The sequence below is a fragment of the Lissotriton vulgaris genome, chromosome 6 (assembly GCF_964263255.1).
Source record: "Lissotriton vulgaris chromosome 6, aLisVul1.2, whole genome shotgun sequence".
Lineage (NCBI taxonomy): Eukaryota > Metazoa > Chordata > Amphibia > Caudata > Salamandridae > Lissotriton > Lissotriton vulgaris.
Genome location: NC_141694.1, coordinates 1,232,888,270 through 1,232,902,006, shown reverse-complemented (window position 1 = coordinate 1,232,902,006; position 13,737 = coordinate 1,232,888,270). Strand labels below are relative to the sequence as shown.

The window sequence follows — 13,737 nt, the reverse complement described above, 5'->3', positions numbered from 1 at the left end:
AAAAAATAAATATTTAAAATCATATTAAAAAATAACCAGTACATCCCTACATCATCCATAAAACACACTAACATTAAAACAACTCTCTTTATCATAAAACAATTATTTACAAAACAAATGCCCTCATTATGCTGGCGGGCGGACTGTCACCGACAGGCTGCTGGCGGCGGTCCATCCGTCATCGATGGCATCGGTCTGACCGCTGCATTACAATGTAGCCAGCTGGACCGCAGAGGTTGGGGTAGGATTGCCGCCTCCAACAGGAACAATGATCCCGTAGGGTCGGCGGTCGGATTTCTAATCCCTACAATGGGGTGGTGCCTGCACAGGCTCCACTGTAAGGATTAGGCTATCCCTTTAAGACTGCCTGCTCATGGCAGTCCCACCGCCATAGACAGGCAGATGGAAAGGGACTTTAGGGGCTCCAAGCAGGACCCCGGGGCCACTGCATAGTGGCCCGGGGAATCACATGTAATAACACCCCACACATCCATGCAGCATGTGCCAGGCACCACATGGTGGCTGGCACACAGTGAATAGATGTGCACAAAATGCATTTTTCTAGTGCTACTTGGGCTGCGACCTTTTTCTTGGGCCACAGCTCAAGCCGTACTAGAAAGATGCATTCTAGGACGGCCTGCACAGAAGTCATATTCTAATAGGGCGGGCGGAACCGCCGACTCATTGTCGGATGGTTCCTGCTCGTAATGATGCCCAATGTATTTACTTTTAAAATTGAACAAGTATACAGAATAAATAAAATAGAAAAGAAATAAAAAATTCAAACCCACAAAATATAACACACTCCTTATGAAGAAAATAGTAATTATCAATGTATTTAACAAATTATTAATTACTTACAATTTAATAATTACCATAATGAATACATTACTCAATTAATATCAATCACTAAATATTTTATTTAAAAAACTATCTACCAAATCCACCAATCGAGCCTGCGCCCCAAAATTAAAATGTAGTACATAAATAAAACAATGAGTAAACAATCAAACAAGTATTGAAATTAATTAAATGATTAGCAAATTAAACAATTAACAATAATTAGTATATTCCTTATAAAAAACAAAATGTAACCACTAATTTTTCACTAAACTCCAAAAGCCAGATTTGGGATGTAATACACAAATACCAATTCCAATAAATCAATTAGGCAAATAAATAACAGCTAAAACATATAAAATATTCGACAAATGTATACATTATCATAAGTTAACATTAAATAATTTTTAAAACTCTACGCATAGAACACCCCAATAAATTCAAAATCCCAAAATAAAAATGTAATGCATAATTTAAAATATTATTATTAAACATTTAAAAAATATGTTACAATAAAAATATATAACATTGTTAACAAACTAATTAACATGAATCAATATAATAAATAATACACACAACTCACCTAATCCCCTAATGATTCCAACAACGACAAATAAAAATAACAATATACATTTTTTTAAATATCATTTTTATAATAACATATATAATACAATAAACATGTAACAATAAAATATAGCACCATAATAGAAAACAATATTGTAGTATACAATATTTTAAATTTCTATATAATAGTAAACTACTTTAAAAAACTATGAGCCTAATTACGATTATGGCGGTCCACGGTGGTAGTGCGACCACAACCCGCACTGGCTGTATCACAAGTGCGGCGGTGGGAGAGTCACAGGACCACTGCAACCGCTGGGGATCCGTGATCCTGCAGCGGTGACGCAGCGGTCAGATGAAGTAATATGCTGGCAGTGTTGCTGCGGCACTGCTGAGCATGTTTCGAGTTTCCTCACTGCCCTCCTTCTCATGGTGGTGAGCCCACCAGGGAAAGGGTGGCACCTCTGTGCATGGGGCTGCATGTAGGAGGGTACATGGTGTGCCCCCCTGTATTTCTGCACCCCCTGTTCCTGCATGGGAAGAAATGCATGACATGGTGCATTTCTTCCTGTGCAGGAATGTGCTGCGGTGCTCCAGTGCGGTGCCTTTTTAAGGCTCTCCTTTAAGCCTTAGAAAGGCACCACTGTAGGACCGCCACAGCACAGACCGATTAAATTCGTAATCCGGCAGGTGGTCTGACTATGAGGTTGATGGTCTTTCTGCAGGGCGCTGTCATGGCGGCCCGCAGGAAGACCGCCAAACTCATAATCAGGCCCTAAATCTTTTACCCTGAATTTTTTGAGGCCCGATATTTTGTACTCACGCAATTTTCACAATTATGTTATGGTCAGACTACATTTTTGAGTCAGTGTTTAGTATAGCATAGGCAAATCAGTCTTGGCTATGCTCCAATGGGAACAGTCCAGCTTGAATTGCCAAGCCAGGACCTCTCTGAATCGCAACACAAGCAACCCAAGACTGCTTTTGCCCTGATTGAGGCTCTTCCGTCGGGTGTAGCTTGGTTCCATTGGTACAATGAGCAAGGGACCCAGGTGAGAAGACTCATCGTTCTTCTGCCCACCATGCTACCTCATTTTAAACCAAGCCATATGTAACTTTGTCTAGGACCTGCTCCAATGGGAGCAGTCAAGCCCGAACTGCCAAACCAGGTATTCTCAAAACTGAAATGCCAGCAACCCAAAAGCTGGTTTGCTCTGATTGGGGCTCTTCAGTTGAATGAAGCTAGGTTGCAGTGGCACAGAGAGCAATGGACCCATGTCTGGATATACCCTTCGATACTTATAGGGGTACATAAAATGCAAAAAAGGTTATTAGAGGAAGCATTTAAAAAATATAACCACTGGCAATCGCTCAGATAGCATTCCAACCCATCATTATTTTGCCCACCATGTCACCTCAGATTATACTCAGCCATATGCAAATCGGTATTGGCCCTGCTGCAATGTGCTCAGTCCAGTCTGAACTGTCAAGCCAGGTCATCACTGAACCAGAACACAAGCAAACCAAGACCAGTTTCTCTCAAATTGGGGCTCTTTAATCGGATGTAGCTTGGTTCCAGTGGCACTGTGAGCAAGGGACCCACATATGGGCATTCCCTGGCCCCATAGGGCAGTACAACCCTTGGCCACTCAGGGTGGTACATCAACCGCACAAAAGGTGATGGGAGGAAGATTGGAAATAAATGTAACCACTGGTAATCGCATGGGGCAACATTTTAACCCATTCATTATTGTTCCCACCATATAACCTCAGATTAGACTCAGCTATATGCAAATCAGTTTTGGACCGGCTACAATGGGAACAATCCAGCCCTATCTGCCAAGTCAAATTAAGTCACTTAATCTCCCCGTGCCTAACAAAAATTAATGTGTCCTCATGTAACGCAACTGGTGCTATGTAAAGCACTCTGATACCCGAAACCTGGTCAAGTTTGCGCTATATAAAACTCCATAAAAAAAGTCATTTCTGAACCGGAACAAAGCAAACCAAGACCGGTTTCACCCTCGATGGGGCTTGGTTCCAGTGGAACAATGAGCAAGGGGCCCACGTGTGGGCATATTCTCTATGATAATGGTAAACGGACTCTCTGGTAGAAGTGATGTAAGAGTCTGGACTACCCAGACACACCAAGGGGGGTGGTTTGTGGTAGAAAAGGCAAGTCAAACCCCATTCAGATCTCTTTGTCTCTGCTGTCATCCGTTACTTACGTACAGTGGCAATTTCCCACTCACCCTTTGATTCGGTCATGACAGAGGATTTCATTTTGGCCAAAAATGTGGTAAAAAAAAAAAAGGATCATGGACAACTTGTGGTCCATGCTGTCAAATTAAAATTGGTCTAAAGTGACTGTGATGTAGATTTCGAACTGGCTCACGATCAATGGGGGGCTTGCTGGTTGCCTTAGTCTTCTAGCTCTATCTTGGGGATGCTGAAGTTGTGGTATCTTCAAGGCTGGGAGACCAGTGTTTTGGCTTTGCCACAGATGGCTATTCCTGTGTATTTAGAGTTGGTCTTGAAATCTCCTGATGTGCCACAAATGTAAAGAATTATTATAAAGCACAAGATGTTTATCATTTGACGATATTAGAAAAAGGGAGTGTGCTCATTTGAATACGCTATAATTTGTATTTAGGGCAATTAACAATTCAGGTCCCATCTTCTTGAGACAACTTCTACAACTTTACAGTCCTCTCAGCATGTTAAGATCATCTAACTCATACCTAACAAGAATTCCTAGACAGATGAGGATGTTCCTTTACCTACCTGGCTCCTAAGCTATACCTGTCTTCCCGTTGCAATCCAGCATACTCCAGATGAAAAAACATCCAGAAAGGCATTTAAGACCTGGCTAGTACAGTGACCTTAATTCTCCAACCCCATCTTATCTCTCACTGTCTTGAGCACCGGGAACCCATATCGGGAAGCTGTGCACTAAATTTAGCGGCTCAAAATCAATATGTCCAGCTGCTTAGGTTGTTGACACGTGCAGTGATGTCATGGTGTCAAACTGTGCACGGTGCGACTGGGACAGAAAATAGGTCCAGACACCAAACTTAAAGTGGGACTCATTAGTGAATCAGAATGATAAAAAAAATGGCCCACATTTGCAAACTGAGCTAGTATTGACGTTTTGAAAAGACGTTGCATAGGTATTTTGCGAGGTATGTGAGACTGCATGAACTTGTGCTTGCTGAAGGCAATGATTGTGGGAATAATAGGAAAATGAACACCCAAAACCAGGCCCACAAACAGCCTACAAAAACGGTCCACACACTGACCTGTCAGACAAGCCATTAGGGTACAGCCTAATTGCCCAAAAGCTCACTCCGACCCCGAACCTGTGCAAAATGTGCTATCACTTGCATCTGGAAAGTCTATATTGCCTTATGCATCTCATACCAAAGTGTATACTCAAGTATACATTGCGGAAGTTACAATTGTTTAAACTGGTACTTGTTTGTGGCTGATGTAATAAAGGAAACCACCACCTCGTTATAGCAAACAGTTGCCATATTTTCTTTTATCTGTGAAAAATACCCGAGTGGAAGTAATATGTACATTTTTTCGTAATAAACAACAGCAGCAAAGCAGCGAGAATCTCTATTTATTAATATTGTATATTCACTGCGACGTTGATGCGTGAACCGCTGATTCAAAGTCTATTTCGGTGTTTTCGAACAAGTGAGGAGACAGAATAAGCCGTGACCGCCTCCGTGTGTGCGTGTGTGTCTGCGTGCTGCTGAGAACCTCCCGCTCATTAGCGCCGCATGTAATAGTTAGTGAAGTGTAGTACTCTCGCACTGCCAGCCCGGTCATGCGCCTGTAAGCTCCGCTCCTCGCAACGAGGGATCAGCGGCCAGGATGTCTGCCCTGCAGCTCGGGAGCCCGGCGCGCAGGGGCAGCTATGATGGCATCCTCAGCACCCCACGGAACCAAGTGAGTAACGCACGCTTACGTCTCGAGCTCCGTCTGCGCGTGCTGCGTACGACGTTCACCAAGCAGGGAACCAAAGCAACACCCATTTATGAACGACCACGCACAGAAAAAAAATGTATAGATGTCGCAGTTTGCTCTTTGGCGAAAATAACTTCAGAACACTCATTGAACTCGTAGAGTTTAATTACGCGATAGTCAAAATGTGTTATTCGTATTTTCCACAGTCTCCAGGATATTTCATGCACCATTGTAATTATTACGGCGTGGTGTTGTGTACACGTCCCAAGACCGGAAGTTCTATTTTGTATGTTGTTTTGTTTCGTAGACTAGTTTCATGAAATTAAGAATAACCAGATTGTCAGTGAGATAATTTTGCTTGTCGTTTGCTGACTATGTAAACAACTGTCAACCTTGTGGTTAGGCTGTTATGATTTTCTTAGCAAAACGTTAATGCTTATAATTTGTAAGGGGAAGCGTGCACTAAAGTACAACACTGAAGGCTATGTTACTTACGCGTATACGTTGAAGTGCTTTTGTTTGCACTTGAATGTTCTCTCGTGTGTTTTGGGAAGATTGTGTAGCTGAACAAAATTTGACTACGATTGGTCTGTTTTTTTTTAGACTAGGTTCTCTTATCTGACAAAGTGCTTAGAAACTGTAAATGCTAGCTGCTAGCACTATACGGGAAACTGGACGTTCGAGTGTTAAAACTTTTTAGTGACTGATAACATCTTATTAATGATCTTTACGCCTGCCATGAGAAGAACAAATAACAGTGCCAGATTTATTACAGAAAGCCATTGTTTACTTTCACGGTTGCCCTATATTTCAGAGGGGGCGTCACTCCTGTAATTCAAGCCGGTGAACAACAGCCACCTGTTTCAAAGAAAACAATGAGGGTACAGCTTCAATGAAAGCATAGCAAATACATATAAAAAATATGCTTGTGATGTAAAATGAAAAGTTTGGAGTTACTATAGGGTGCTAGTAGTGGCAGGACAAACAAATGTGTTAAAGCCAGTAGGTCTGTTTTTTTGTTAGAGGAGTTGTTTGGTACTAGTCGGGTGGCTTTGTGTCTGCAATATCTGGGCTATAACAATATGGAAACTGAGAGTATGTCCCTTTGCAGACTGTATTAGCAGACTTAATGTTTCCTCAAAGAAGACTATAACAAAAAGGAGTCAGATGGTGAAGTTTGTGTTGTAACTGTTGAACTTAAAAGTCATAGATATAAAAAAATGCACAATAGATAGTTGTGATAATAGGCAGTAGTTTTATTCCATCTTTAAGAAAGCCTATGAGTTTGTATATTTGTTGTGAACAAAAAAGCTGTATATTCAACATGTTATAATGATAACAAAGTAAAACAAACTGATGTGCAAGGGAGATAAATGACTAGCACTGTTCCGTAACCAAAGGCCTATGGTTCCAAACAGCGCACACTTCCTAAAGAAAAATAAATCCATAAAGTAGCAGTTAAAATGTCATTGTGTCAGCAAAGTAAATGCACACAATAACATTCACAGCTGAAAGTCACATCCACAGTCATCACCAAAAACTAATAGAAACACTTAATAGGGCATTGCCATCATCCTCAAAATTCCATGACCTTGATGGCCAAGCTATCCAATCAATTGTAAACTGTGAAAAAGACAACACACACAATGGCCAAGAGGGCCTACAGTCCCTCTACTACTACCACCTACTGTACTTTTTAAATAATTGCTAACATGAGGTATTATTAAAAATTATATTATTAAAGCTATCTGTAGCCAGACTTAACAATGATGGTGCCAGGGTCTGCTAAAAATTATGACGGAGCCCTAAAAATACCCACCACCAGGGATGTATATACCCAGCTGTCAACACAAGGACTCCATCAGGCAAACAAAGAGACATAGAGACTTTGAGCAGAGCCAACCAACACCCACCTAATGGTTGGGCTCCTTATACCACCAGGGCCTGCATTTGATTTCTGGAGATAAAAGTCTAGGGAACAGGGTTTTCGTTGCAGTTACCCTCGCCTCTTTATAGCTACTGGATGCTGATTTTCGACTCTGATAGTGCACTGAGGTCTGCTAACCAAACCTCAGTGCCAGTGCTTCCTCCCTAAAACCAGGTGTTGTCTAATTGTGCTACAATTGGCAAAGGACTTTAGTACCCTGGAAGTCCCTAGTAAATGGTACCCCAGGTACCTAGTGCATGGGTACTAGAGAGAGTCCCTAAGAGTTGTACCATATCTTATGCCACCCTAAGGGACCCACATACAAATTCCACACAGACTGCCATTGCAGGCAGAGTATATATAGAAAACAAGGGTACCCCAGTAGTACGACCAGGGGTGCTATATGTATTTGAAAAGAACAATTGTCTGGGTGAGGCCGAACAGGTCCTCGTGTAGCAGGGCTACTAATAATTAAAGTATAGCTTTCATCTGGGTTAGTGGTTGAACCTAATAACCAGCAACATTAGAGAAACAATGTATGGAGGGACACAGGTAGCAAGGGTGAGATCACATTTATTAACATCATGTTATGTGTTATGTTATGTTAAATAATTTGTACCGCGCACGTACACCGAGACGGTTTCTTGGCGCTCATAACAGACATAACGGACTGAGGCAGGAAGCATTACTCAAAGGCTAACTTAAAAAGGTGAGTTTTCAAGGTTTTTCGGAACAGTTCGTAGGTGGGACAATGGCGAAAGGAAGAAGGGAGGGAGTTCCAAAAGGTGGGACCTAAAAAAGAAAAACGAAGGCCACCGTGTTTTTTGCGGCGGTTCAATGGAATGCATAGAAGATTATCAGCAGAGGACCGAAGGTTGCGGGATGGGAGGTATCGCTTGAGTTTAGAGGAAATGAACTCGGGGGCGTGATTGTGAAGGGATTTGAATAAGGTGCAGCCGAGTTTGAAGGAGCACCGTTTAGCCACAGGGAGCCAATGAAGGCTCTTCAGGAGGGGGGAAACATGCTGGTGTTTGGGTTGGTGAAACACCAGGCGGGCAGCCTGGTTTTGAATTAGCTGAAGTTTTTGAAGCTGGTAGGCAGGGATCCCCACATACAAGATGTTAGAGAAGTCAACCCTGGAGATGACCAAAGCCAGTAAGGTTAGAATGAGTGCCTCTCTGGTTAGGAATCTACAGATCTTGCGGATCCTGCGCAGCTGGAAAAAGCAGGATGATGTTACTGCAGAGATCTGAGATTTCATCATAAATGGAGTGTCATCCAAAGTTAAGGAACTAGTCCTGGTGCTCACACAAAACGTGAAGGTGCGTGAAGAGATAGGTAATGGTGCCTTAAAATTTACATCGCATTGACAGCATATTACAAAACTCCACAAGTTTAAGTTGTTTGAATGGAGTTTAGGTTGTGGAAGTCGACTGTGTTTTGATCTCCTTAGTTGGAGGTCCTCATCAGGTCAAGAACATTTGAGCCAATAGGATTTGGCTGTTTGGGGTTGGAAAGCGCTGGTCGTCGACGGTTTAATCTGTTAATTGTGGCGCTCAGATAACGTAGTGGTAGAGACTAGAGTGGGCGATGTACGGGCTCAAGGACAGAGCGGGCGTGAGTGTCGCCCGGGAGTCGGGGGTTAAGTTGTGGAAAGGTCAAAGCGCCCAAGTAATCGACGAGGATAAATCTGCGTGCATGGAACAAATCACAGGGAAACAGTGCCGGGAGCAATCAGCAAATGTGCACGTCGGCAGGCGTTGGTGCTGGCAGAGTGACATTGTGCAAACAATGTGTGAAAGCATGACGTGACACACTCCTGTGTGCCATGCTAAAGTCGCTGCATCTAATATATGAAAGTCACCTCTACAGCAGGCCTTTGAGCCCTAAGGTGCATTATATTTTATGTGAGGACATATCTGCATGAGCAGATGTGCCCCTATAATGTCTCGTTCTATGACTAGATTTTGCAAGTGAGCAGGGAAGCCATCTGAAGGTATGCACTGGGCATTGGTCAAAACGAGTTCAGCAGTTACATAATGGTTTCACTGAAACATATGGTGTTTGGTATCAAACCCCAACTATTAATAAACGTACACTGATTCCAGTGATGGATTTACTCAGATGTTCACCCAGAGGGCGCATTAGAGGTGCCCCATAAAACCTACCAACTACTAGTTTGCTGACAGACTGGTCTTAGCCAGCCTGCTGCCACAGACAAGTTTCGAACACCCAGGGGTACTCTCAGGAGGTCAGAAATAAAGCCTGCTCGGGCAGAGGGTGTTTACACCCCCCACACAGGATGACCTGTGAATTTGCATTCCAAGGTAAAGAGCTTCAAAGAGCCCACTGCCTTTGATATGCAAATCATGCTTCCCTCAGAGGTGAGAAGATACTGCCCCCCTGCTTTGAGCCATCTGTCACCAGGACATGTGGGAAAATTAGATATGCCGGAGGAGTGTTGCACTGCCAGGCTGGGCACACCTCTGGGGTGACCTAGTCTGAAGTAAACAAGTCTTTAGAAATTCCACCCTATTGGGTGTGGTGGCATTAGGAATTCCGGAACAGGGTTATGCCCTCTTCCCACAGAAAGTGGTCATATAGGGTAGGTAACACATTGGCTACTGCTCTACACTCCCCTAGCACCCCTAAATTCAGTATTTGGAGGACCCCCTCGTACCAGGACTTCAGATTTTGAGGGATCAAGAGATGAAAGTGGACAAAGAAGAGTCTTGCCATGACAACCAAGGAGCTACAACTGACTTGGCACCAACACTTCCACCCTGACTGCTGCCCCCAACAATCGTAGAAGAAGCAGAGTCGTCCTGCCACTGTACAGTCTCCAAGAATCCCAGAGGGCTGCCTGTGCTTTGCCAATTGCCTGAAGAAATTCCCTTGGAGTAAACAAAAGGCACCAAAGACGCAAGGTGCAGTCCACCAAGTTGTCGCTCCCTGGCCAGCCTGGCCCAGTAGCTTCCCACGAAGAGGACCCTGTGCTCCTGAAGGTCAGATTTGTCCTCCCTCCGAGTGAGAAGACACCAGGACGAACTGGAGTAGCACAGGACCAATACCTGAGGTACTGGACCACGTGCAGCAGCCAAGGCTTTTTGAGCCCAGTCCGGACACCTACGCAGAGGAAGAATGACATGCACATCGAGGCATTTAAGGGACAGTGAGACCCAGTTCGTCAGTGGCCCATCTGTCTTGTTTGCCCCTCTTCTGCAAAACCAAGACCAATACGTGAGTCTGTAACGGCTGTCACAAGACGCCTCAAAGCACCTAGGTACCTGCGCTCCAAACCCTGAATCCAAGGGAGGTGACAGTACCGATGGGGTCCCTAGACCCACAAGAGCTAAGCTCACTTTTGGGTTTGCCCAGACTGGATTTCCAGTTGCCGCCTGCAGCCTCTTTCTGCAGTCCCACTCCAATTGCAAGAGACTCCTGCACCAGGATCCGACCCCAAAATACACCACTGCACCCGAACCCAAGAGCCCAAGAAGAAGTGGACCAAGGGTGTCCCTGTGTGCCCACGGATCTTAAGTGTCGAGCCCCCTTGTGGGTTCCCCTGGACTGGCCCCCAGTCCCAGCTTGTAGCTTCTTTCTGACGGACCTTTCTCCCATTGAAGTGAATGAGAAACGCGACATCATGAAAAACCTCTGCACCCTTGGGCCTCAGAGCCTCCCGAGGTGACTTGTTGGTGTGACCTTGGACCTTGCCCCACACTGACCTTCCGTCCGGATGAAGAGTCCTGTAAGTCGTTATCAAGTGCCCAAATACAATACATGTTTTTCCTCCATAGAATAACATTACCAATCCAGAAATTGCAATGTGTCCATTTTTGAAAACTGTAAAAATTCATATCACGAAAAGTACATGCTCGATTCCGATGATCTTGGTATCTAAATTTATATAAAAGTATGTGTTCTTTTTATAAATTGGTGTTGTATTTCTTTATTGAATGTGGTCTCAGTTACTACTTTTGTGTGTGTAATAAATGCTTAGTACTACCCTCTGATATGCCTAACTGCTCTCCCACATTAACACAAAAGAGAGCATTTGGGGTGTAATTTGTTCCTCTTTAATTCCTTTGGGGTTTGCCTGGAATCTCTGCACAGTGTACCTCATTTTGGTGCACTATATAGAGGGCCATCGTTACACAAATAGTACATCCATTAAGTTGTGAATCATACAGTCTGAACAATCCAAATTAGATTTGTGTGGGTAGTCCTTGGGAACATTTAAACTTAGAGGAAGGCAGAACCATGGCATCAAGCAGAGTCTATTTTACCGAACTATCACCTTCATTGATAGCGTGGCATCCGCAGCCTGTGGAGGGAGTACCGGTGGGGCAGAAAGGCGGGGCGGGGGAGGGGCAGGGTGGGGGGTGCTAAAAACCGGAATATGGATAATTGGAGGTAAGTAAACAATTTAATTAATAAAACAAATTTCGTAGCGTGCCCTGCATCGCATTTTACAGTGATATATAGGAAGACACAGAACAATGACACAGAAGGAAGATGCTGGAAGGATCCCTAAGGATAAACCTTTAACATTGTCATTCTAGTCAAGTTTTTGTGATGTGCAGATTAGAACTCAGGGGATGAGAATGAGAAAATGCACAACCAAGGAAGAGATTGGAAGCAAACTATTGCCTTCATTCTCAGCCATGCGGAATAGAATACTCGCAGGAGATATCACTTCACATAAATCTGAATTGTACCAGTGGTGGGAACAAACCCACCACTGGTCTTTTGGTGCAAGAAGAAAGTATACACAAAAATGGACAGAATAGAAAGGCTTATGTGCTATCTGAGGTGGTGATTCTAACTAGAATTGGTAACTCCAGCATCTCCCCCTTTAAATTACCAGTCTATTTGCAATGAACCCCCCCCCCCCCTGAGTGAGCTCTGACTTTGTTATGGAGTGAGACAGAATTTGGTCACATCCTTTAGCTTCAGTGTTGACCACTCAGATTTGGAATGCAGGGTACATTTAAAGTTTGATGCATTACACCCCAGTAATTGTGTACTCAGACCGTACAAATAAAATTTAAATACAACTTCAGAAATGTGGATATTGCAAGTAAGGCACATCTGTATTAATGGCTAATTTACAAGCATTAAATGGCTGTACCAGCGGAAATAATAAGGGATGCCACCACCAACACAGACAAAGATGCAAACAGCAGAAATAGTCCACATGAAGCAACAGTAGCACACTGAAGTACAGCTGGTACTCCAGCCCCATGAATTAGAGGGCAGGGAAGTGCCACCACGTGAGACATAAGGAAATGACTTGGTTCTGGTACTGTCTATCTTACCATAAAGGACTTGTTGCAGACAGGCCCATTCCTGCCTCTCATACTGGGAGGGTAAGGTCTGGAACAAGTAATTAATTGTCTGCTAGGTAGCAGCGCTTGCCCTTTGTAAGAATAAGTTGAAAACTGTGAGGTTGTTCATTGGGTATTAGGACAACATATTGAGTTGTAAATATTAAGAGACAGAAATATCAGAAAAAAGTATTGTGATACAAAAATATTGTGATGCAGAAATATTGTTGTCAAGAATATTGTTTTTTTCAGGTAAGTAATATCATTGTTAAGAATATCGTTGTTGATAATATCGTTTTCAATAGCATAGTTATAAAGACTATATTTTTTAATTTTTGTTAATGTGTTTTAGTTCATATATTAATTTTATGTTATTAATGTTTGTATAATTTTTTTTTGTAAAATAGTTTGTAAGTTTAAGTGATTTACAATTTTTAATTTAATGGCTAATAGTAATTTATAGCGTCAAAGTGGGTTGTTGGGTTTGTAGGGGGCTAGGGGGTGAAGTTAATTAAGTGTTCACTAATAATGAATTAATACTTTTTATGTAAGTATGTGATTGATATTAATTATGTATATTATGTAATACTGATTTAATTTACTATATGTTAGGTACAGATTGCTACGTTTGTAGTTGGATAGGGTAATTAACAGTTCATTTTTAATGTATTATTAATTATCACATTGATTATTAATTAGGTAAATTACGTAATAAACATATTTTAGTTACATTTTAGGTGCAGGTTGCTGGGATTGTAGTGGTATAGGGTGGGAAGTTAATTATGGAATAATTGATGAACAATTAATGATTAATATACTATTAATTATTGAATTGATTATTAATTATGTGCATTATTTAATTCTGATTTATTTTAGTTATATTTTAGTTGCGGCTCACTAAGAGGCCGATTAGGATGGCGGTGAATCCGCATCCTCCGGGCCGGCAGAAGCCACCGCCGGCCTGGAGGATGCGGATTCACCGCCTTGGTTTGTGAAAACACCACCCGCCACATTACGATGGCGGTGGGATCAGCGGCGGCCGGCAAGTCCGTCCGCCGCTGATCCGTGGTGGCTGTACGCAGATATGGTGGCGGTGTCTGC

General features: G+C 42.8%; 1 protein-coding gene across 2 annotated transcripts in view; it reads left to right on the top strand.

The window, feature by feature from the left end:
* The first annotated feature begins 5,238 nt into the window (after window positions 1-5,238).
* The window catches only part of TAGAP (T cell activation RhoGTPase activating protein), a 462,232-nt gene continuing 453,733 nt past the window's right edge, over window positions 5,239-13,737 (top strand). The window contains exon 1 of one of the 2 annotated variants that reach the window (XM_086927328.1): window positions 5,239-5,361. In XM_086927328.1, coding sequence (XP_086783454.1) covers window positions 5,287-5,361 — 75 coding nt within the window. In that variant the 5' untranslated portion in view covers window positions 5,239-5,286. The remainder of the gene's footprint in view (window positions 5,362-13,737) is intronic. The other variant, XM_086927329.1, reaches the window with a different exon arrangement.